Source organism: Pseudophryne corroboree, chromosome 8, assembly GCF_028390025.1.
Source record: "Pseudophryne corroboree isolate aPseCor3 chromosome 8, aPseCor3.hap2, whole genome shotgun sequence".
Lineage (NCBI taxonomy): Eukaryota > Metazoa > Chordata > Amphibia > Anura > Myobatrachidae > Pseudophryne > Pseudophryne corroboree.
In genome coordinates, this window is record NC_086451.1 from 80,282,471 (window position 1) to 80,308,315 (window position 25,845).

At 45.5% G+C, this 25,845-nt stretch overlaps 1 protein-coding gene across 1 annotated transcript in view; it reads right to left on the bottom strand.

Moving 5' to 3' along the window:
• Positions 1-400: 400 nt before the first annotated feature.
• LOC134949755 (bile salt-activated lipase-like) overlaps positions 401-25,845 on the bottom strand; it is a 30,257-nt gene continuing 4,812 nt past the window's right edge. The window contains exons 3-11 of the mRNA XM_063938499.1: positions 23,245-23,367; positions 12,466-12,663; positions 10,932-11,062; positions 8,965-9,072; positions 6,316-6,433; positions 5,423-5,609; positions 2,651-2,854; positions 885-1,082; positions 401-617 (exon numbers count right to left, since the gene is read on the bottom strand). Coding sequence (XP_063794569.1) covers positions 443-617; positions 885-1,082; positions 2,651-2,854; positions 5,423-5,609; positions 6,316-6,433; positions 8,965-9,072; positions 10,932-11,062; positions 12,466-12,663; positions 23,245-23,367 — 1,442 coding nt within the window. The 3' untranslated portion in view covers positions 401-442. The remainder of the gene's footprint in view (positions 618-884; positions 1,083-2,650; positions 2,855-5,422; positions 5,610-6,315; positions 6,434-8,964; positions 9,073-10,931; positions 11,063-12,465; positions 12,664-23,244; positions 23,368-25,845) is intronic.

The window sequence follows — 25,845 nt, forward strand, 5'->3', positions numbered from 1 at the left end:
CCTTTTTTTGTGTGTGTGTGTGTGTGTGTGTGTGTGTGTGTGTGTGTGGGGGGGGGGGGGGGGGGTTACTGACAGAGTGGAAGTAGTGGTCCCTAAACTACAATGTTACCTTGGGCCCCAAGAGGTCCTATCAGCTCTTACTGCTAGAGATGGCCATCTATCGGTGACTGCCTTCAATGGACAAGGAGGACAAAAGCATAGATGGTATGAAACTATGCAATGATTGAGTGACAGCCCAGTAGCTCTTTGCTGCAGTGCAAGTGTGAGGGGAACAAAACATCAAGCCCACGCCTACCATCGTTGATGGAAAACTATTTGTATGTCTGCCATCAATGGGTTCTAACTGCTCACTGCATAATAACAGTAGACCAAAAAGGCAACAAATAGAACGACAAGAGAATTTGTTCAAATCAAAATTTTAATCCTTGTTAATATGTCCTGGTTACAGGTTGGGAAGATTGCGGTAGGTGCTGGCCCAAAATCTGACGTAAGGGGAACGCAGATCCTGCTTCATGGACTTATGATTGATCTTGTTGTTTATCTCCAGGTACTGCCCGTTCTGAGTGGTATATGCTAACCAAGGTGTGGGAACTTTAGAATGTCCTTTGCTGGGATCTCTGTGTAAAAACAAACAAAAAGAACAAACAACATTTAGGGGCCCATACATCTAACAGGTATTTGGGCAGTTCTGCCGACTGCTGGGTCGGTGGATCAGGGAATTGGGGAAATCCAACACGTTGGAAATACTCCGTTTGCTGATTCCGACCAAAAAATTATAAATGCTACTTCAAAGCTGATTGGTTGCTATGGGCAACTTCTCCACTCTTTTTTTTTACTGCTTGATACGTCTACACCTATGTTTTTAAACAAAGCTTCATTCTTACCCGGTGGCAGCGAAGTTGGTCCAATAAGCCATCATAGCGGCTGAGACATCCCTGTCCTGGGGTCTGTAAACCAGAGTGTTTCTGAATGGTTTACCAAACATGTACTGCAAGTCGTCCGCGTGGTCAGCCCCCACCCAGCTGGGGTATATAGGCATACGTGTTGCATGAGAAAACAGGTAGCTGTAAGTCTTGGCATTCCTGGGTTGATTAAGAAAATAAAAATATATTATATAATTTCTTGGGAAATTGGCTATGTGTTCTCCTAGTACATAATAAGGAACATGCCTAATTTTTAGTTTTGTGAAATGAACAGTAAAATGGGATAAAATATTATTTTTTTCCTGCAGCGCCAGAGAGTAAGCATACAAACAGCATGAATACTAATTCAACATAAATAAGCAAATAAGTGATAGTAAAAAAACATGTTTAATTTACAACTACCTCATAGTCAGGTAATACTAGAGTTACAATTAACATGAAACATAACGTGGGGTACATATGTGGTTGGCTGGGAATGTGCAGAAACAACATATATTAGGGGGAGTTGTATTAAACCGAAAATGGGTAGAAGCTAGCAATAGCAACCTACTAGCTTCTAGCTATCTACTTATAGATAAATTATAGCTAGAAGTTAATTGGTTTTTATAGGTATATTACCCACTTTCCTCTTTAGAAGGTTCGATACATCTGCCCCATAAGGTAAAGAGGGCCCTGCATATGAGAGCTTAGAGTCTGAAGGAGTGGTCTATGACAGGGTGAAGTGGTGAAGAGGAGGGTTTTGAGAAAATGGTTGAAGGAATGAAGGTAGGGGGAGAGTCTGGATGGGAAATGGAATTCCACATGTAGGCAGTTGCATGGGAGAAGCCTTGGAAGCGTTTGGTGGCAGTAAAGATTAGATTGTGGGAGATTATGTTGATTTTGCCTTTGAAGAGGGGAAGTCATGAGTGGTGAGGAAGGGCAGAGAAGTGAGCTGACGGTAGCAAAGAGGTGACGGTGGCTTTTGACAGTGTAGAAATTAGGCATCTGAGCTCTGAAGTAGGTTTACTTAGTGAGAGAGAGAGTGGTGTAATAGGAGAATGGATCAATCTGAGGTGTACAAAGTCAGATAGAGATGTCACAAACATGGAAAAACACTAGGTACTAATGACCATCACGATGGGTGGGAGATTAAATCCATGTGGGCAGGACATAGGAGGAAATGATTGTGAGGCGTGTTGAGGCAGTAGTGCCAGTTGGAATGTCAGTGTGGATGTGAAAATCACAGAGACTAGAAGTGGGTAGATTGGGGGAAAGGAAGTGAGAAGCTAGATGGCAAAGATATATTGGGAGGCAGGGACTGGTGGTGACAGATGACAGCAATGCTGTGGTGCAGATGAGAGAAGAGTCATACAGAATTGGAAGGAGGACAAGGAGAAGGGAGGGTTTGGGGAGGACACTGTAGGTGAAGGAGACAGTAGGTCACCTACTCGGCTGCCTTGGTGATTGCCGGGCCAAGGAATGTGGCTGATAGTGAGTGCTCCATATGACAATGAAGCAAGGAAAGCAGTATCAGAGAGAGAGAGAGAGAGAGAGAGAGAGATCAGGTTTCTTTGAGGGCTAAGAGATGAACAACTGGCCAAGGAAGAGGACCATTTTCCTTATATTGCTCCCTGAACTGCCTTCATGGGATTATATAAAGGAGATGCAGCCCTGGTAAATGAAAAAAAAACAACCTACTACACCAGTATATGCACTGTACTAAAGCATTGTAGGATATTATGACTTACTTGGCATGCTGATAGTGAAGGGCAAGAGACTCTTGTGTAGCCACTAGAAATAAATAATCTGTCTCTAAATCCACGATTGTCTTCTTCATGACCTCTTGGTTGAGATCTGTGCCCCAGTTTTCAGTATAAAGGTTAAAAGCGATATCCAATCCATCTGCACCTTTAGGAAGTGTCAGGCCTTCCACCACTTTGCGCACTTCTTCCCTGTTAGACAGTCACCATTAGATCATAGTCTGCAATAATCTCTACAGTTACTTCCCTAATTAAGACAGAGCAATAACCAGATCAATCCCCTTTGTGTTTGATGTACATACTTTCTGCCCTACCTTCTGAACCAAGATTTAAAGGACATCTCTACTTATACATGCTTACCATCCACACCAAAGAGATAATAAGCGGTGAGTGACATACAACACATATGAATTCTGTTTTAAACATATTAAACAAAATATGTAAACAATGAAACCATCAACTTCAGAAAAGTCCTAATAAAATTTCTGTGAGTAGTCAATATGTCAGGTCACTACTGTTTGTTGACCTAGATCAGGTATTCCAGTACTCTCTTCAGTTTTGGGAGATTGAATGAAGCTTGACAACGTGATAAATCTTCTCCTCATGCAGATAGTAGTAGTGGAGAGAGGCAGAATGCGGAGCAGGCTGGTGCGCCCACTTGTGGCCTGGAGTGCTAAGACAACTGATTGATTGTATAGACTGGATCAGGCTGAAAAATACAGCAGGAACTGAAACATCGGGAGGAAGGTATATAAGTTTTAGCAAGGACCATATACAGCTTGAGACAGTATGGTTGGCCTGACACTTGGCTAGAATAGATGGTACAGTCTGTTAGATGACAAACAGCATTAGCTGAACACAGTGCACCATCTAGCAATTGGTGACTGGCTCTCACTGGAAGCAGGGCTAAACTTAGATGCATTAAGAATATTACGTATCCAGAAGTAATAATTTATTTAGCTGTATAGATGGAAGCTTGTAATAGCTGTAATAGCATGTATTGTATAATGTACCGCTAAGGGCAAATGCTGGCATTTTATGTACATAGCGCTCAGTCAGAAACTTGATATTGTGTTTGCTGTGAATAGTGCACCACCTGGAATTAACCCTGACACTTGCTGTGAGTAGAGCACAGCCTGGAGTGGATGCTGACACTTGCTGTGAGTAGCGCACAGCCTAGAGCGGATGTTGGAAATTGCTGGGAGTAGCACACAGCCTGCAGCTGATGCTGGCACTTGCTGGCAGTAGTGCACAGACTGGAATGGAAACAGAGTCAACGACAGCAGCAGACAATCTGAGACAGTCTAGAACAGGTGCAGACACACTTAGCCAGCAGCCAGGTCTTAGGAGAAAAGTTGTTCTGGCAATGAGGCTGAAAGGGTCAGATGATCAGAGAATAGCATCTGATTGGGGATTTAGGCAGTCAGATGTCAGTGGCCATAATGGCGGCGCCCATGCTCCACCAGATGTTTCTGGAAAGACATCAGTGGATGTAAGGTGGCATTGCCGAGTCAGGTAATGTGGCCTGGAACTTGTGTGTGACTGTCAGCACAGATAAATGATGGTCAGTTGTTCAGCCACCTGTGCATAGCTCCTACACCATTATATATATATATATATATATATATAGTGTTCGTGGATGGCGGCACTCAGGACTATATACCTAGAAAAAATCACAGACACATAGTCATGAAATAGACATGGCTATGTGTATGTGATTTTTTCTACGCATATAGGGGGTCATTCCGAGTTGTTCGCTCGGTAAAAATCTTCGCATCGCAGCGATTTTCCGCTTAATGCGCATGCGCAATGTTCGCACTGCGACTGCGCCAAGTAAATTTGCTATGCACTTAGTAATTTTACTCACGGCTTTTTCATCGTTCTGGCGATCGTAATGTAATTGACAGGAAATGGGTGTTACTGGGCGGAAACAGGCCGTTTTATGGGCGTGTGGGAAAAAACGCTACCGTTTCCGGAAAAAACGCAGGAGTGGCCGGAGAAACGGAGGAGTGTCTGGGCGAACGCTGGGTGTGTTTGTGACGTCAAACCAGGAACGACAAGCACTGAACTGATCGCAGATGCCGAGTAAGTCTGAAGCTACTCAGAAACTGCTACGAGGTGTGTAATCGCAATATTGCGAATACATCGTTCGCAATTTTAAGATGCTAAGATTCACTCCCAGTAGGCGGCGGCTTAGCGTGAGCAAATCTGCTAAAATCCGCTTGCGAGCGAACAACTCGGAATGACCCCCATAGTCTTGAGTGCCGCCGTCCACGAACACTATATATATATATATATATATATATATAAAAAGATGTGTGTATATATATATATATATATATATATATATATGTAAAGCAATAGTCCGGCACTCAGATGCACTCCATAAGAAAGCTTGCCTGGTGCCCTCCAAATTAGGCTGCAAAGCATACAACCCCATATAAATCCCGGTCCCTTCACTGCTCTGCTTCCGCTCTACCCTACCATGCCCCCTCTTTCTGCTATGCTACTTCCAACCCCTCCCATCTTCTCTCTGCTAGTTTCACCACACTGTCCTGATCTACTCCCGGTTCTGTGACCCCCCCTCCCCAAAACAAAAACAAACAAAAAAACTCCCAGCTCTAGCACAGTCCCAGAAATGTTAGTTAGTAGCTGATTGGTTGCTTTGGGCAACTTTTCCACTTTATCTCTTTCCAAGGCTTGATACATCTCCATCTCCCATTCATTGTTGAACAGTTATTTACATGACGAGACACTCACACAGAAATCTTAACGAGAGGCCTGTTTAAGCTTGGTAAATCAACGCCAGCAAATAGATGCCCGTCCATGTTGTTGATACCCGCTATGTAGTCCACATTAGCAGCATTGCCAAAAAGTTTCCTGGGCTCGTCTGGGAGGAAGTCTCCATCTATGACCGGTGAGTAAGCCAAGTAGTGCACCAGAGGATCTGCAGGAAGAGAAAATAAATGGCCCCCAATGTTTACACCACACTTAAGTTCAACCTATACCACATTTCAGAGCTGGCAGTACACATTTTGCCACACAGTACCCACAGTACCCCCAATTCACATTATGATATATAGTGTTTTCTGTTCATATTGTGCCTCATTACAGTGCCCCAGTTCATATTATATAACATTAAAATGCCCTCCAGTTCATGTTATACCACACTACAATGAGCAGGTCCAGGGGCATACCTAGTTATATTGCAGGCCCCAAGTAAAAAGTTTGAAAGGACCCCTACGTACCACCCAATAGCGAAAAATGTATATAACACATGTAACTATGACAGGGAAGGTGGGCCCCTCTCAGCTCTGGGCCCCATAGCAGCTGCACTGCCTGCACCTATGGTAGCTACACCCTTGTCCATATCCTTCTGCTGCATGTGTATGTATACACTACTGTTACTAGTGCTATGCAGTGTGACACCCCTTCCCCCCCTCCATCCATGTATCATGTATGTGCATGAACCTCAGCTGGAGCTACTGTCATACAACATGCATTTTAGATGCTGCTCAGCCACTCCTCACTACCTAGTAATTTTTTATTTTTTTATTTTTTAGTCATTTAAATAGCTAGGAGGCCAACTATGACCCAACGGGCCCTGAGCGCCCGCATAGACTACCTAACAGTTAATCAGGTCTGACACTCACAGCTTAGGTTGACCAATGACAATTGATAGGCCAGAGTGATGGCGCTCGGATCCGTACTTCGTAGACAGTTAGCCAACTCTGCTGTGTCATGCACAGGGCAGCCAACTTTACCTGCAATCTGCAATCAAGAGAAAACATTTATAGAAAGTATTCCTGTACTGTCAAAGAGGCATATTACATTATAGATTGCACAGTATGGAAAACGTCATTCTTTTATGCTGGAAGACCACTAAACACATGCTTTATATAAAAGAGTATTAATAAATAACATTCACAAACACATATATAAATGGTTCTCTAGATCAGGGATAGTCAACCTGTGGCACTACAGCAGCTGATGAACTACACCTCCCAGCAGGGGCGTAGCCAGAACATTATGTGCCCCATAACAACATTTTGAAAGGGTACCAACCACACCTCTCTCCGCAGCGGTTGTTCATTTTATAACCCAGCGTAGTGCCCTAGATAATGTTATGCCCCACAGTGATGCTCATGTTAATATTATGCCCCATAGTAGTGTCCTAGTTAATGTTATGCCCCACAGTTGTGCTCTATTTAATGTTATTCCCCATATGCCCTAGTTAATGTTATGCTTCATAGTAGTGCCCTTATTAGTGTTATGCCCCATAGTAGTGCCCTAGTTAATGTTATGCCCCATAGTAGTGCCCTAGTTAATGTTATGCCCCATAGTAGTGCCCTAGTTAATGTTATGCCCCATAGTAGTGCCCTAGTTAATGTTATGCCCCATAGTAGTGCCCTAGTTAATGTTATGCCCCATAGTAGTGCCCTAGTTAATGTTATGCCCCATAGTAGTGACCTACTTAATGTTATGCACCACAATAGTGTTCTACTTAATGTTATGCACCACAATAGTGTTCTAGTTAATGTTATGCCCCACAGTTGTGCTCTAGTTAATGTTATGCCCCACAATACTGCTCTAGTTAATGTTATGCCCCATAGTAGTGGCCTAGTTAATGTTATGCCCCATAGTAGTGTCCTAGTTAATGTTATGCCCCATAGTAGTGCCCTAGTTAATGTTATGCCCTATAGTAGTGCCCTAGTTAATGTTATGCCCTGTAGTAGTGCCCTAGTTAATGTTATGCCCCATAGTGGTGTCCTACTTATTTTTTTCACCTTTAATTTTTCACTTTATTTGCGACTCAAGTGCTCCATCCCTATTGACAGCTCATGAATCTTACATGACAGCCCCACCTCTGCAGAGCTTTCAGGGCTGAGAAAATTGCATATTACAGTGAGTGTAAAGATAGGGAGGAGGGTGGGGGGACCAGTCAGCTCCTACCTTCCTAATGCAGGAAATTCCAGTTTATGTGGATGTCTTCTGAATTTTAGCACCATGTCCCTTTCTGGGACAGTCCTAATCCTGAATCTTAATACTCACCCCCCATCTCACTTCATAAAGCCTGTAATCAAGGAGGAGCCTACTCTCATATAGTGTTGGGAACACTAATTAGCACAGCTGTATCTGTGAACGGGGAAACAGGATTGTGGGATCATCTCAGTGTGGGGTATTACTGAGAGGCAGAGAACTCCACCTATATAAGCGCTAATGAATCCTTCAGGCCGGGCAACAGGCTGGATTCAATTGCTTAGCAGCTAATTCCTTGCCCTTAACCGACAACTCTATGACCTGGGTCCGGGGCCGCCTAAGCCTCTGTGCCCCATAGCAACGGAACTCTCTGCACCCACTATAGCTACACCAATGTCTCCCAGCATGCCTTGCTAAAACTGTGTCAAGGCATACTGGTAGGTGTAATTCAACATCAGCTGGAGTCCCACAGGTTGCCTACCACTGTGCTAGATCATGAAGAAGGCTTTTTGTCCTGTATACTCTTTAGACTTTCTCTATCAAATTACGCTACTGAAGTGTCTAAAAAGTCTGGTAACAGAGAACAATAGTTTGCAGTGTAGTAATATAAACATTGCATAACATGTTAAACTTTCATCATCTGATGTAAACGTGTGTATATATATATATATATATATATATATATATATATATATAAAGAAGAATGGCTCGGCACTCAATACCTCTCACTAGTATGCCCGGGTGCCCTCCAGTGACCCAATGGTCTATGTAGCAAACACGGTGTGGCGGCACTCACTCAGGACTTGAATTAAATAACGACTCCACAGACAAGCAATCAACAGCTTGTCTGTGGAGTCGTTATTTCATTCAAGTCCTGAGTGAGTGCCGCCACACCGTGTTTGCTATCTATATATATATATATATATATATATATATATATATAAAACAGAAGAAAATGTAAAATAAGACTTGTTTCATTTATAAAAGTCAACAGTCTTTTCTCTCTTTTGTATATGACAAATCATTACATTATTAGTTAATGTAGAATACAGTAAAGCACCTTTAGTGCCATGCGTCCAGCTCTAGATGAGTCCCTGCACATACATGGATAAGACAGAAGACCACTGACTATGCTCTGCCTGCCTGTAGAAAAGCCCACCTCCATAACCAGGAGTCAGGAGAGCATCACTGGACTCTTCCAGATTATTGCTCAACTTGCAGAACCCCACTAAGGAGTTGGGAGGAGGTGTCTTATACGTTTGAGAAGCTAAAAAGAAGATCCAACACTGCAGAAAAGCATTGACTTATACTGTAGGTATTACCTGTTTAGCCCAGCGCAAGGGATCCTGCTGGATTGCCCAAGGGCATAGCCCCACTCCACTCTGACTGATCGCTCGCTTGATCAGTCCAACATTGTAAGGAGTCAGTGTCTGAAACATAGAGAAAGGACAAGCACAGCAGGTTTCAACTCAATGTATAGTATGTAGGCATTTCAAGCACAGAGACAAAACCAAATATAATCGGGAGAGAGGTTGGGAGATCATTGCAGATGGCGCAAATGCCCCAGGCAAGAAATACTCCCAAAGAATTTAAGGAAATGCCTACATAGATGTGACAATATTCACTGTTAACCAGCAGCAGGTGCACCTATTCAGTCCCGCCTCCCCCCAAAGGGATCAGTACGAGATTCCGGCGGTCGGGATCCCGGCTGTCAGGAGACTAACGCTGGGAGCCCAAAAGCCTGCAGTGTTTCCCCTCACGGGCGCGCTGTGCTCGCCGTGCTTCGGGCCCAGTGGCGACCTTTGGTTGCCACAGGTTTCTATATCCCTCGGGGTGGTGGCGCGGAACACCACCCAAGAGGGGTAACCAGCCGGCGGTCAGAACTCCGACCGCCGGTATTTCAGCTGGTGTCGTGATTCCGGCGTTGGTATCCTGACCGCCGGGATCCCGACAGGCGGTCAATTGACTGCCTCCCCCCCGGGATCAGTACGAGATCCCGGCTGTCAACACACACACACACACACTATTTTTCCTCCACTTTCTTGCCCTTATACTCCAACATTCTCTTCCCTCCCCGATTTGTCTATTTTCTTATCAGCACTTTATTTTATTATATAGATTATCTTTAGAATTACCTTATCTATTTTCAACATTAGTTACACAGTGTTTTTCTTTCTGTATGTGGCATGTGTGCTTTTTTCCTTTTTTGTATACTGTCATACGTTTTTGGTTGTGGATACTGTTGTAATGTTGTCATTAGGTGATTATAAGGAATGTCTGTGTTGTCATCATGAGGTGCGTATGTGATGAGTAAGTATAAGAAATAACGGATGTGTTTGGAAAGGGGTATATTTACTAAAGTGTGGGTTTTTAGAAGTAGAGATGTTGCCCGTAGCAAATAATCATATTCTAGCTATTATATCCTAGAATGTGCTAGATTAATGATAAGTAGAATCTGATTGGTTGCTATGGGCAACATCCCCATTTCTAAAAACCCACAATGTAGTAAATAAAGATGTATGTTATGCCGAAACTCTCTGAAAGTGACACTGGTGGGAAGGGTCAGAGTTCAGGCCAATAGTCATTACATTCCAACGTGATTACATCATTTTTTTTATCACTTTTTAGCTTTATAATCTATAGGTAGGTCATAAAAACTTATTTAAAAGATGTAGTTAATTTGTCCTATAGACATGGTTGGGATTTTTCCCTATAAAAATGCTGATGTTTACCTTCAAGACAGGTGCTCATCCCTAAGCAAGGGCCTTCATTCCGAGTTGATTGCACCAAGCAACTTTTTGCTGCTGGTGCGATCAACTAATCTCCGCCTATGGGGGAGTGTATTTTAGCATAGCAGGGCTGCGAATGCTTGTACAGCCCTGATATGCTAAAAAAGTTTCACAAAAAACAAGACTAGCTCTAGACCTACTTACCCTGTGCAACAGATCCAGCGATGCAGGTCCTGGCTTTGACGTCAGACATCCACCCTCCGTTCACCTAGACACACCTGCGTTTTTTCTTACCACTCCCCGAAAACGGTGACTATCCGCCCCAGAACGCCTCCCGCCTGTCCATCTTCTTGCAATCGCCGCTGCGATCACATTTGTCGCTGGCGGTGGCGTTGCCCAGCAACGATCGTGCGCAATGCGTCCACCGCGCATTTCTGACCCGTTCGCACCACAGCGAAGAACCGCTACGTCCGAACGGTTCGGAATAACCCCCAATATACAGTACGCATTGCAGGGACACCTTGGTCACTAGTTATGTCAAATCAGCTCTTCTTGCATACCTGCAATGAGACACTGGCAGCTCCAGCTGACTCGCCGAAGATGGTGATGTTTTCAGGGTCCCCTCCAAAGGCAGCAATGTTCCTCTTCACCCACGCAATGGCCATGTGCTGATCCCACAGGCCATAGTTCCCTGGTCACAAAAAAAATTCATGTTTGAGGCATGTTGCAAAATAAATATATAATAAAATAAGAGATCAGTAGTATTATGTGAAGGAGAAGGTGAACAAATATAGTAAAGGTGGTGGAACTTGAAGGGAGCAAAAAGAACATTGTGTGACCACAACAGCAATTGTAAAATTATCCTCCAGCGATTGCCGTGCTATTAGTGAGTGTTGTAACTGTTTGGTAAAAGGAACCTGCATTCTTTAGAGTTACTTTCCCCGGGCAGTACAGATGGTGTAATGGTTAGCATTTACTGCCTCACAGCACTGAGGTCATGGGTTCGATTCCCACCATGGCTCTAACTGTGCGGAGTTTGTATATTCTCCCCGTACTTGCGTGGGTTTCCTCCGGGTTCTCCGGTTTCCATCCACAATCCAAAAATATACTGGTAGGTTAATTGGCTACCAACAAAATTAACCCTAGCGTGTATGTGTCTGTGTGTACACGTGGTAGGGAATCTAGATTGTAAGCTCCACTGGGGCAGGGACTGATGCACTGGGGCAAATATTCTCTGTAAAAGCGCTGCGGAATATGTGTGCGCTATATAAATACTGTAACTGGTAATAAATAAATAATACATTTAATGCACATGCTATCGACCATGTATATGACTTAGAGAGATGGTAGATACTGCTGCTAGGTCATGATAACAGACTAGGAGCCAAAAAAGCAATATTCTCTGGTGTTAGTTTGGTATTTAGCCCTTACAACTATAGAGTCAGAGCTCAATAGACTCCAACAGGAACATTTGCCAATACAGGAGACCAGGCAGAAGTTGTTATAACAAATGTTCTGCTAATCGGGCAATAAATTACATTTTCTAAATTGAACTAGTCAACTTCATTAGAATCTAATTGATTGCTACGGGTTACAGTACTGTGTGTGTGTGTATGAGTTTTCAGAAATTCCCGCCGATGACTTATAATAGATGAGAATTGCCTGAACATGGAAGAATTCTAAACACAGAACTAAATTGTATTTATTTATTTAGGTTCATTTTAACAATACCATTTTTAATTTACATTAGCTTGAGTAAGCGTACAGCATACTTTGGTCTGTAAAAACATGCTAGATTACTTATCAATTTCTTTATAGTATATTAACTTTTAATTACAAACACGTATGCTTATTTATGGTTCTTTTGTCACTGCCCTTGTTTGGCTCTAGACTCAAAGAAGACGGTGCCCCCAGTGGCTGTTGTAAAGCATGCATGCACAATGAATACTTAGCATTGACATTTGGACAAAGCAACTCCCCAACAAGAGAGTATGTTGGTTTTGTTGCAATAACACAACTAATGAAACACAGCAGCTTTCAAAATAAAAAAAGCGTATTCAATAACGACAACCTTTAATTAACGAGGAACATTACCAGGGGCGTTGGCGTCTCCAGTGCTGAGGAATCCCAACGGTCCCACTCGGTAGTTGAAGGTCACCACAATGACGTTGCCACGGAGAGCCAGCTCTTCTCCATCATACAGATAATTGTCCAAGAAATTGGCTCCCTGACCGCCGCCAAGTAGAAATCCACCACCGTAAATCCAGACCATGACGGGTAACTTTGTTGACACTAAACACATAGGATAAGGGCACCATTAGTACACAGAATGATTATTAAAGAGCTATTTTTATAAACTGGACTAGATTTAAAAGGAATGGGGCCACATGTGTAAGGTAATTGTATTAGCTGTAGAACCTTCCTCCACTGGTCATTTCGATGACAAGGTAAGTATACGGATTAAGTGCATTGTACAAAGAGCTGAAGTCCTTCACAGTGGGACTTGGCCACGAAAAACTCATCTGCCTGTTTTTGATGTCTTTTGCATAAGATAATGCACCTGCTGATGAGCTTGAAGATGAACCACCAGTGGTTTGGGGCAGCCCAAGGTGTAACTATGTAGATAGAATAAAGCTTTAACAACACCCCATTTATAATGTCCCTCCACTGACTGCAGGTAGAGGAGAGAGATGGCTGAACGATGGTCTGGACTGAACCTCATAGGATGTACGTAGTGTATAGGACATTTGATTGGACTTGCTCTTGACCAGTCAGATCTGTAAACACTACACACTTGCAGTGCGGGGACACTTCATCTAACCTTCCAGTCATGCTCGTTGGCCTGCAGCCATTATTGTCCGGCCCTGTTGTTCATTACAAGCCAGGAATACAGAACTTCTACAAGGGGAAGGTCTGCATAACTGTGGGAAGAATGTGGGTGAACTGAGATGGTAAATCACACTTCTGGGACAGATACGTTAATTCATGAATTTGGCCAAAGGCTTGGATGTGACTGTGCCCAGAGTGTATGGAGAGCACAAACAAGCCCAGCACAGCAGAAAGCAAACCGAATTCATGCATCGCGTGGGAGTGCAACCTACTATGTGTTCATGACAAAACTAAACACAAAGACACAATACTTCAACCGGAATACATATGGCAATTCGACAATTATCGTGTTGACACTTCATATGTTGAAGCCAGGTTCCCGGAACAGTATGTAGATGGGTTTAGTCAGCATCCTGATGGTCAAAATCCCGACGATCACAATACCGGCAGAGCGATCCCGACAGGTCAATTTACCAACAACTTCAAACAATAAGGGGTCTATTCATGAAGCAGTGAAAAGTGTGGAGAAGCGAGCCAGCGGAGAAGTTGCCCACGGCAACCAATCAGCATTGAAGTAACATTTATAATTTGCATACAATACAATTGTACGGAGCAGCTGATTGGTTGCCATGGGCAACTTCTCCACAGGCTCATTTCTCCACTCTTTTCACTGCTTCATGAATAGACCCCTAAGGATATTAGGTTTAGGGTTAGGCTGTGGGATGGGAAGGTTAAAGTGAGGCTGCTGAAGGGGGTGGTTGGGGTTAGGCTGTAGGGGGTTGGGAGAGGACACAGGGCCATCTTAACAGTGTGGTCTGCGCAAAGCAATGCACCCTACACACCCATTCACAGGAACCAGTAACAAAAATGATAACATACCCCTCCTGCGGTCCTGCACCATCTATCCACATGCTTACATACAGTGAAAGGCTTTTATCACTCTGATTGGTGGATAACTTCAGCCATCCAATAATCAGTATCCTGACAGTCGTTCACTGGCTGCAGGTCTGGAGGCAAGTAGAGAATGCTGTCTTTGCCGCTATGATTGTATGACCACCACCAATCCTGCTCAGCAGCCCCTAGAATTGTGCCCAGTGTACTTACTTGTTAAGATGGCCCTGGCCACTACCACTGCATTCCCCGGTGGGCCCTTCATGGCCCAGTCCAACACTGCTCTTCACACCTCTGAGACTGCACTGACCAAGGTATAGTAAAAGGCAGTACTAGAAAAGGATTTTAGGTTTATCCTACTAAGGGGGATATCCAATTACCCGCGGGTAATGATATTGGAGGTAATTCCAAGTTGATCGCAGCAGGGAATTTTTTAGCAGTTGGGCAAAACCATGTGCACTGCAGGGGGGGGGGGGGGGCAGATATAACATGTGCAGAGAGTGATAGATTGGGTGTGGTGAGTTCAATCTGCAATCTAAATTGCAGTGTAAAAATAAAGCAGCCAGTATTTACCCTGCACAGAAACAAAATAACCCACCCAAATCTAACTCTCTCTGCAAATGTTATATCTGCCCCCCCTGCAGTGCACATGGTTTTGCCCAACTGCTAAAAAATTTCCTGCTGCGATCAACTTGGAATTACCCCCATTGCCCGGTGCTATCCTATTAGTCCTGATAAGCCGGCACGAGCTGCGGCTTATCGAGGGTTTTGTTACTGCACTGGGTGCCAGCTCCTGACAGTTCGGTGTAAACAGGGTAGCGCTGCACCTCCAGCTCCCGGATCACATGACCACTTCCCTGTCATGTGACCGCCACCTGGGGCAGTGAAAGAGGAGGGATGCGAGTCACAGTGCTGCCCCGGTTACCGGGCACCCTCACTGCTGTCCCAGCCTGCTGCTGCTGAGGCGGGCATGGGACACTGACGGGTCGCCGCGGCTTCTAGGGGATTTTGTTTCACCTGCCTCAGGCAAAACAAAATCCTTGGAAGCAGCCCAGTTTTGAAGGGAAAACTGGACTGTTTCTCACGATGAAACCCACAGGTTTCCCTGAACCTGTGTGTTTTCTGGAGGAAAGCTGGTTTTTATGGGAAATCCTATTTGGATAGCCTGTAAAAAAACATTGGTGAAACATTGGAAAAAAAGTGCGAAAAAAATGATGTTTTTCACACCCAATGTTTTATCTCCTCTAATAGGATGCCCCCGTAAAGGCTCCTATCCACTAGTGAGACTTACCTGAACTGAAAGTCAGATCCGATTTCTCCCCCGACCTTCCCGGCAGCTTCCCAGGAGTCCTGTGATTACGATTTGCAACTTGAGTGTTTTTTTTAAATCTGATATATCGCATCCAATGTATCGCATGCTGCTGCTGCTGGGCGTGTGGATGGGTGTGTCCAGGTACCAGTCAAGTAACTCCTCCGAGTTATCACCTGCAATAGGATCGCAGGTGTACAAATGCACTCCGATGTGCATCTTTTTACCTCCGATTGCGATAAATAATCATGGCAGCCATGGCGACCTGTGACTCCGATCCGAGGAGCACAGGAACGTGCCTCGGATTGAAGATCGAAGTAGGAGGAAAATGACATGCGATGTGTCACTTTTCATCCGATCCATCAATCCGAAGCTCGGAATCGGATGAAAAGTGGCCATATCGCACTAGTGGATGGGGGCCATAAGTCTTGTTGTGAGGCTATTTATGATAACACTATTCTGTATTTACAGTAAAAAAATAATATTTATTTACAAATATGATAAGACCTTAGAAAATATATTTTAGGTCAAAAACTTTGAGTAAATAAGCTAAGCTTTTTTTTTTCTTCTTACAACGTTGTCTTTATAAAAAAAACATTTTGCTATTTTAGACCTCTATTAAGCCCACACTGGTTAATCACGTATTATTTAACCACAGGAAACGCAGCGCCTCTATTTTTCTGACAGTTTTCTGGCTAGATCTTCTGCAAAACTGCAGCTAAATATATCTCCCAATTTTTATTCTTAGCATGTTAAAAATCAAGATGATGATTTGAATAGTGTTAGTTGGGACACTTGCATTTATGCTGTGATTTTGATGTTAATAATTCCAATGGTATTTCAACTGCCAAAAAAAAAGATGTTTAAAAATGAATGTAGAAAAAGACGCGTCTGTACCTCTTAATTACATCACAGAATTCAAATGACATAACGAACAGTGGCCCTCATTACGAGTTTTTCGCTCGCTAGCTGCTTTTAGCAGCCGTGCAAACGCTAGACCGCCGCCCTCTGGGAGTGTATTTTAGCTTAGCAGAAGTGTGAACGAAAGGATCGCAGCGCCGCTACATAAAAAATTGTGTAGTTTCAGAGTAGCTCCAGACCTACTCCTAGCTTGCGATCACTGCAGACTATTTAGTTCCTGTTTTGACGTCACAAACACGCCCTGCGTTCGGCCAGCCACGCCCGCGTTTCCCTAGGCACGCCTGTGTTTGTATCTGTCACGCCTGCGTTTTTCCACACACTCCCCGAAAACGGTCAGTTACCTCCCAGAAACACCCACTTCCTGTCAGTCACTCTGCGGCTAGCAGTGGGACTGAAAAGCATCGCTAGACCTTGTGTGAAACTGCATCAGCTTTTGTGAAAGTACGTTGCGCGTGCGCATTGAGCAGCATACGCATGCGCAGAAGTGCCAATTTTTAGTCTGATCGCTGCGCTGCGAACAACGGCAGCTAGCGATCAACTCGAAATGAACCCCAGTGGGCGAGATGTATAACAGCGGCACGGATTTATATAGACTGGGGCGCTCACTGAGCACACACCGCCGCGGTAACACATGGGGAGAAGCAGTATCAGTGCACATAGGGGGTCATTCCGACCCGATCGCTCACTGCAGTTTCTCGCAGCGCAACGATCGTGTCCGAACTGTGCATGCGCCGGCACCGCAGTGCTCTGAGGCGGTCGCTGGGCGGGAGGGGGCTGGACGGCGGTGTTAAATCGCCGTTTAGGGGGCGCAGTCCAGCCAATGCAGGCGTGGCCGGACCTTTGGGGGGGGGGGGGCGGGCCGCGGCGGCTGCATGACGTCACACGCAGCCGATGTGGGTTGGGGAGCGACAAGTAGCTCCCGGCCAGCACGCTAAAGCTGCGCTGGTTGGGAGCTATTCTTGAAGTGCAAAGGCATCGCCACTGTGCGATGCCTTTGCACTTCTGCGGGGGGGTGGCACTGATATGCGGGACGGACTAGCCCTGTGCTGGGCGTCCCCCCACATGTCAGTGTGAATGATTGTAGCTGTGCTAAATTTAGCACAGCTATGATCAACTCGGAATGACCCCCATAATGTATCAGTGCACAAAATGTGCACTGATACCAATTCTCCCCCATAACGCTGTTTCTTACCCCAGTGAGGGATCAGTACGTAATCCCGCTGGACGGGATCCCGGCGGTCGAAATACCGACGCCGGAATCCCGTCCACACAATCCCGACAGGGGTGGCGAGCGGAACGCAGCCCCTTGCGGGCTCGCTTCGCTCGCCACGCTGCGGGCACTATTATATTCTCCCGCTATAGGTGTCGTGGACACCCACGGAGGGAGAATATGTCGGGATTGTGGCGGTCGGGATTCCGGCGTCGGTATTTCGACCGCCGGGATCCCGTCCAGCGGGATGTTGACCGCATCCCCCCAGTGACAGTTGGGGTGCAGTGGCTGTTTCTCACAGTTACTGGCTGTACCTAACTGAGGAGACAGATAGGGATCAGTAGGCAACGCAAATATTTAACAAGTGTTCACTGGTTTTTTGCAACATCTAACATGTCAGGTTGGAGCATAAAGCTACAGTATCTAATTGTAATGAATGGTTATAGGGCAGGGTTAAAATGAAGCTCACTGGGTCCTTCAGTCATGTCTGCTTTACCATTAGTGTCCAATTTAGTTATGCTTAATTTCTGCCAAACATGCATTATCCCAGTGGTTCTCAAACTCGGTCCTCAGGACCCCACACAGTGCATGTTTTGCAGGTAACCCAGCAGGTGCACAGGTGCATTAATTACTCACTGACACATTTTAAAAGGTCCACAGGTGGAGCTAATTATGTCACTTGTGATTCTGTGAGGAGACCTGCAAAACATGCACCGTGTGGGGTCCTGAGGACCGAGTTTGAGAACCTGTGCATTATCCTATAGATATTTACATGCTATAATGACATTACCTTATTTAAATGAACTTCTTTGGCAAAGGGCATTCTTGCCAACATTCCTGATTTGGAAATCGGGCTTCTGATTGTCTTAGGCTACTTCCGATCCACCCAGGGGTTAAAGTGGGTTGGGACGGGGTGGAACTCCCTACTACCTTACCTGGCCACAGCAACTAAGTACAGACAGCTGTAGCTATGTGGAGATGTGGCCCAATGCGGGACATCAGAGACCGTTGCTGGGACAGCATGTCTGTTCCCAGCACCGGAAGAGCAGCAGGGTGTGGGGGAGCTGAGTCCCCAGTTGGATAGCGCTGGGATCAAGTTCCCGATCCGAGCACTGGAAGTGCAGCAGAGGTGGGCGTCCAATGCCAGGACCACGTGTTGGTTCCTAGCACCAGACTTGCCGAAATGGGCCGTCACAGAAGTGGTCACTTGGTGCCAATTTGGAGAGCTTTTAGATTGTTATTTATTTATTTATTTATTTATTTATTTTGGCTCCCAGAGGAGACTGGGGTAAAACTGACCGAATGCAGAGTGAACTGGACTTAATTGCAACTAAAATACAAGCTACTATCTAGCTAATACAGTAGTAACTGAGGAAATATTGAATTACTGATATTTATGTGCGCTAGACAACGGGATCCGGTCTTTAGGTCGACAGTAAGTAGGACGACACTGTCTAGGTCAACCACTATTGGTCGACAGTAAGTAGGTCGACATGGTTTCTAGGTCGATGGGGACTCTAGGTTGACATGTTGTAGGTCGACATGACAAAAGATCGAAATTAGTTTTTTCGTTTTTTTTTTCTTTCATTTTTTTAACTTTTTCATACTAGGATAGGAACCACGAATAGAAGCCTGCCAAGGAGGGATATTCAAGATGTGTGCTGAAGACACCCAATGAGAGCAATAACTTTAAGGTAACTTATTGTCCTGAGAAATGCTGACTCATGTGTAACTACTGCAAGCATTCGCTGGTGCCTATTTATATATAGTACAAAAGTATTTAGTGGAACGTGGGCTCAGGGCCTAATTGAGGGTATCCGGTCAGATGGTCGACAATGTTAAGGTCGACACTCATTAGGTCGACCAGTATTAGTCGACATTGACATGGTCAATGGGTAATTATACATCAATATCTGTAGAAGCTCTTCATTATAAGGCTGTGATTATTCCTTGCGGGACATTTTAATAATCACTGGGACGCCAGTGTGTGTTGATTTTATGTATTAAATATAACAAATTAGCCTTAATATATTGTGTGCTATACCGATTGTGGTTAATACTTAATAGCTATTTTTGCAAACTATATGCTGCTTGTTCGTTTAAATTTTGTCACTTTTAAAGATTATTGAATATAAATTGATTTAGACGTATCTTTGAGGTTCTACTGAGTCAATTATTCTACATGACAGACTGCACACTATAGTTTGATATAGTTTGATACAGTGTACATAAAGCGCGGAGTATTTTTTTCTTTCAGTTTCTGAGTAGGTCTGAACTTACTCAGCCGCTACAATCCCTTCAGCCTGTCCGGTCCCGGAATTGACGTCAGACACCCGCCCTGCAAACGCCTGGACACGCCTGCATTTTTCCAACCACTCCCAGAAAACGGTCAGTTGACACCCATAAACGCCCTCTTCCTGTCAATTTTCTTGCGATCGGCTGTGCAAATGGATTCTTCGTTAAATCCATCGCCCAGCAACGATCCGCTTTGAACCCGTGTGACGTGCCTATGCATTGCGGTGCATACGCATGCGCAGTAGTGACCTGATCGCTGCGGTGCGAAAAACGGCAGCGTGCGATCAGGTCGGAATGACCCCCATGGTTTTGCCACCAAATTTTCTGCTGCAATCAACTCTGAATTAGGCCCTATGTTCCCTACTGCTTAACTAGAGTTGGATTGGTCCACAGAGGCATAGGGGAAATCCCCGGTTGGTCATACTATCCGAGGGCCCCATCCCCTCCTCTAATGTTAGGTTCCAGACTGTGCACTTGAATTATACATTATTACTCTATTAGAGGGTGAGTTGCGTGGTAGAACAGGGACATGGGTGAACAAGGGTGCTTGGATAGTTTCTACAGAAATGACAACAAGATTTGCCCTCCTGCCAATCAATATTAGCAGCTCGGTTAACAAATGTAATGTTTTCTTGTGTTAAAATAGCATTTTAAATATAACAAACTGCAACCTACAATGTAGTTTCATTGAGTTTTAGACATTGTCTGGAGTGTACAGAAGTCGATATGTAGTTAATATCCCGGCGCTCAGGTTCCCGACGGTCTGAATGCCAAAAGCGGCATCCCAACGGTTAGATTTCCAATGCTAAGTATAGGGGTTAAGGTTGTTGTTCACGTTAGGGTTAGGATTAGGATAGGGTAAAGATTAAGGTTAGGCTGTGGGGGGATAGGGTTTAGCTGTGGGAGTGGACGGTTAGGATTTGGCTGGGTGGGTTATGGTTAGGGTTACGATCAGGGTCAAGATAATCCATTGGGATTTTGAAGATTGGGATGCCACTGTCGGCATTTTGACCGTTGGGATTCTATTCGTGAATCACCATCATGTGGTTTATTATTACACATACAGTATGTTACAGGCTGGGAGGCAGGTAGAGAATGCTGCCTCCCCGTTATGATTGTGTGACCACCACCCACCCTTGCTCAGAGGCCCCTATAATTGTGGGAACCTAGGCAGTTGCCCCATGTACCTCTATGTTAAGATGGCCCTGAGGAGATGGTAAGGGTTAGTCTGCGGCAGGGGTGGGTTATGGTTGGGGTTAGAGCTAGCCTTAAAATACCGTATATACTCGAGTATAAGCCGACTTTTTCAGCACATTTTTCTATGCTGAAAAAGCCCCCCTCGGCTTATACTCGAGTCAATGGCTGCAGCAGACGCCGTGGGCTGTGTGGGCGTCCGCTGCAGCCGGCTCCAGGACAGACACTAGAGGTCATTATTGACCTCTAGTGTCTGTGCGCGTTGCTATGGGAGAGACGTCATGACGTCTCTCCCATAGAGATGATCGGGTGCCGGGGAGCGGGCGGCCGGACAGAGCGGCGGCCGGACGGAGCGGGCGGCCGGACGGAGCGAGCGGACGGACGGAGCGGAGCAGCGCAGCAGCAGAAGATGCGGTCGGGAAGCAGGAGCGGGGCAGTGGTAAGTATTGTTTTTGTGTGTGTTTGTAAGCGGCGACGGGGGCACTGCAACAGGGGGCAAAGAAAGAAGGGGGCACTGCAACAGGGGGCAAAGAAAGAAGGGGGCACTGCAACAGGGGGCAAAGAAAGAAGGGGGCACTGCAACAGGGGGCAAAGAAAGAAGGAGGCACAACTACTGGGGGCAATGAAAGGGGGCACAACTACTGGGGGCAATGAAAGGGGGCACAACTACTGGGGGCAATGAAAGGGGGCACAACTACTGGGGGCAAAGAAAGAGGGCATAACTACTGGGGGCAATGAAAGAGGGGGCACAACTACTGGGGGCAAAGAAGGGGCATAACTACTGGGGGCAAAGCAACGGCGGCATGTTTTTATCTGGCACTGTGGGGGGATATCTGTTACTGGGGGTATATGTGGCACTGGGGGCACAACCCTAGCAACAAGCATTACCCCCTGGCAACAAGCATAACACCTACCGCATGAAACCCCTGGCAACGAGCATGACACCCTGAGCATGAAAACCCCTGGCACCGTACATTTCCCACCCTAGGCTTATACTCGAGTCAGTAATTTTTCCCAGTTTTTTGTGGTAAAATTAGGTATCTCGGCTTATATTCGGGTCGACTTATACTCGAGTATATACGGTACTTGCCAAAATGTGCCCGCATTTCCACCATTGGGATCCCGCTGCCGGCATTCTGATCGTCGGGATTCTGACCATAGGGTTGCACCCAACTCATGTAGACAATGTTAAAATGCAACTTAAGGAATTTTATGAGTTAGGGTTAGGCTGCGTCCCGGGAGGTTAGGGTTAGGCTGCAGGAACGGAGGGTAAGGGTTAGGCACCCCCTTGGAGGGTTAGAGTTAGGCTATGGGGTGAGAGGGTTAGGTTTAGGCAGCAGGGATGGGGGGGTTAGGTTTAGGCACCTCCGGGGGGTGGTTAGAATTAGGCACCTACGGGGGGAGGTTAGGGTTAGGCTGCGGGTAGGAAGGGTTAGGGTTAGGGGTGTGGGAAGAGGGTACTTGAATAAATTTAAATTGTTAATGCAGATGCAGTGTAATAACAAGTTTCACATATTAAATTATCTTCTGGCTTTGAGGGTAATTCTGAGTTGATCGCAGCAGCAAATTTGTTGGCAGTTGGGCAAAACCATGTGCACTGCAGGGGGGGCAGATATAACATTTGCAGAGAGAGTTAGATTTGGGAGGGTTATTTTGTTTCTGTGCAGGGTAAATACTGGCTGCTTTATTTTTACAGTGCAATTTAGATTTCAGTTTGAATACACCCCACCCAAATCTAACTCTCTCTGCACATGTTATATCTGCCCCCCCCCTGCAGTGCACATGGTTTTGCCCAACTGCTAACAAATTTGCTGATGCGATCAACTCAGAATTAGGCCCTTTGTACGTACTGTATGGGGTCTATTCAATGCCTGTCGGATCCTCTCCAATGGAGCGGGCATTTCCGACAGGTTTTGCTTATTTTCAACAATGCTGATCTGACTTTTTTTAAAGTCGGATCAGCATTGTCGGAAACGGGGTAAAAACCTGTCGGAATTTGCCGCTAATCCGACAAAACACGTGGATCCGTAGCTATTCCGCTGATCCACGAATTGCTGACAAGTCGGAAAAAAGGCAGCTCCATTGAATAGGTCGAATCCTGATTCAACCAAAAAAAAGTCGGAAACTGATGTCTTTCCGACTTGACGGCAATTCCAACTTCAATTGAATAGACCCCTATGGATACAAATTTTGAGATTTCCAAACATGCATAATCTTTACTGACCTGCTGAGCGGGACTGAGGAACCCAAATATTCAGGTAAAGACAGTCCAATTCTCCACGTACACCATTCTGCATTAAGTTAGCTTGCATACAGCGTGGTTTGTATTCTTTGGTCTTCAGAGTACCTATGTGAAAGAATTACAGAAACCTTAGATTTAAAATTATTTGCACCTCTTATTTGTACATCCATTACCCACAGACTTCTGACAACCAGAAAGGAAAAAAGTGAAACAACTGAAGCTTTTCCTTAAAAATGTAAATACACACAGTCATTATCCTCTAAATTTAACACTCTGTCACTGTGAGCAGTGCCGTTTCTAGCGGCGGGCGAGCCGTGCAACCGCACGCGGCGCCCGCCGCGGCACTTCGTGGGTCTTTTTCTCCTCTCCTCCCTCTTCCCGAGCGCTCCTGCTCGGGGGGCGGAGTTTCGCGGAATGACGCGTTTGCGTCGTGACGTCACGACGCAAACGCGTCATTCCGCGAAACTCCGCCCCCCGAGCAGGAGCGCTCGGGAAGAGGGAGGAGAGAAGATAAGCGTGGAAGGAGGAGGCGGCCGGCGGACGTGAGGCGGCCGGACCTGAAGAGCGGGAACATGTAAGTATAATCTCTATCTCTCTCTCTCCCTCTTCCTCCCCCCCCCACTTGACACCTGCCTGCCGCACTGTGAAAAATGGGGATACCTGTCTGCCGCACTATATGAAATGGGGATACCTGCCTGCCGCACTATGTAAAAGGGGGACACCTGCCTGCCGCACTGTGAAAAATGGGGACACCTGCCTGCTGCACTATGTAAAATGGGGGCACCTGCCTGCGTACTGTGTAAAATGGGGGCACCTGCCTGCGTACTGTGTAAAATGGGGGCACCTGCCTGCGTACTGTGTAAAATGGGGGCACCTGCCTGCCGTACTGTGTAAAATGGGGGCACCTGGCTGCGTACTGTGTAAAATGGGGGCACCTGGCTGCGTACTGTGTAAAATGGGGGCACCTGCCTGCGTACTGTGTAAAATGGAGGCACCTGCCTGCCGTACTGTGTAAAATGGGGATGCCTGCCGCACTGTGTAAAATGGGGGCACCTGCCTGCGTACTGTGTAAAATGGGGGCACCTGCCTGCCGTACTGTGTAAAATGGGGGCACCTGCCTGCGTACTGTGTAAAATGGGGGCACCTGCCTGCGTACTGTGTAAAATGGGGGCACCTGCCTGCGTACTGTGTAAAATGGGGGCACCTGCCTGCGTACTGTGTAAAATGGGGGCACCTGCCTGCCGTACTGTGTAAAATGGGGACACTTGCCTGCCGCGCTGTGTAAAATGGGGACGCCTGCCTGCCGCACTGTGTTTAAATTGGGACACTTGCCTGCTGTAATGTGTAAAATGGGGACTTTTTTTTTTTTTTTTTTTTTTTCCCTGTGGTGGGCGTGATGATATCAGATGAGGCCATGTCCACTTTAATGAGACCACACCCATTTTAATCAGGCCACACACCCTTGTCGGGAGCGCGCGCATGCATTTTCTTTTTATAGCTATATGGGGGGAGGGGGACGCAGTTTTTTTTTTTTAGCAATGGGGGGGGGGGGGGGGCGCATTTTGAAATCTCGCACTGGGAGCCAAATTGTCTAGAAACAGCCCTGACTGTGAGCCACCGTGCCTGCAGCGTGGCGAGTGCAGCAAACCTGCAAGGGGCTTTCTAGCACTCGCCCCGCTACTGGCATACTGGTGGCCGGGATCCCGCTGTCGGGATCATGACAGCCGGGATCCCGGCTGTCGGTAAATAGTATGTATTCCTTTCTCATGATTGATACTTCTTGTGTTTGTTTTTTTCGAAGAGGTAAGATAGCATGATGCGTCTTACAGGGACTATTCATGTCTAGAAGGGGTGGTTTGGCCTTCAGAAGCTCCCTCTTTAGGTGAATTAGAAGTAAGGGATGTATGAAAACTTTTAGCCTGGTAGGCAAACATAAGCACGTGACTTTTTAACCAATGCACTGCAAAGGAAACAATGGGATAGTCAAATCAGTCCAGACCTGGTCTGGTTGATGTTGATGTGATTTAAATAGTTTATAGAAAATGGGAAATATACAATATAGAAAACATTCTAGTGACTGCCATAGAATATAGAGAGCATTCTATTGACTGCTATAAAATACAGAGAACATTCTAGTGACTGTTATACAATACAAATAATATTTTAGTGACTTTTATACAATACAGAGAATATTCTAGCTACTGATTTACAATACAGAGGGCATTTTAGTGACCACTATACAATACAGAGAATATTCTAGTGACTGCTATACAATACAGAGGGCATTTTAGTGACCACTATACAATAGAGAGAACATTCTAGTGACTGCTATAGAAGACAGAGAACATTTATTGTGACTGTTATACAATGCAGAAAATGTTTTAGTGACTTATATAATACAGAGGGCATTCTAGTCACTGCTATAGAATACAGAGAGGATTCTATAGACTGCTATACAATACAGAAAATATTCTAGTGACTGCTATACAATACAGAGGGCATTTTAGTGACCACTATACAATACAAAGAATATTATAGTGACTGCTATACAACGCAGGGGCCATTTTAGTAACTGCTATACAA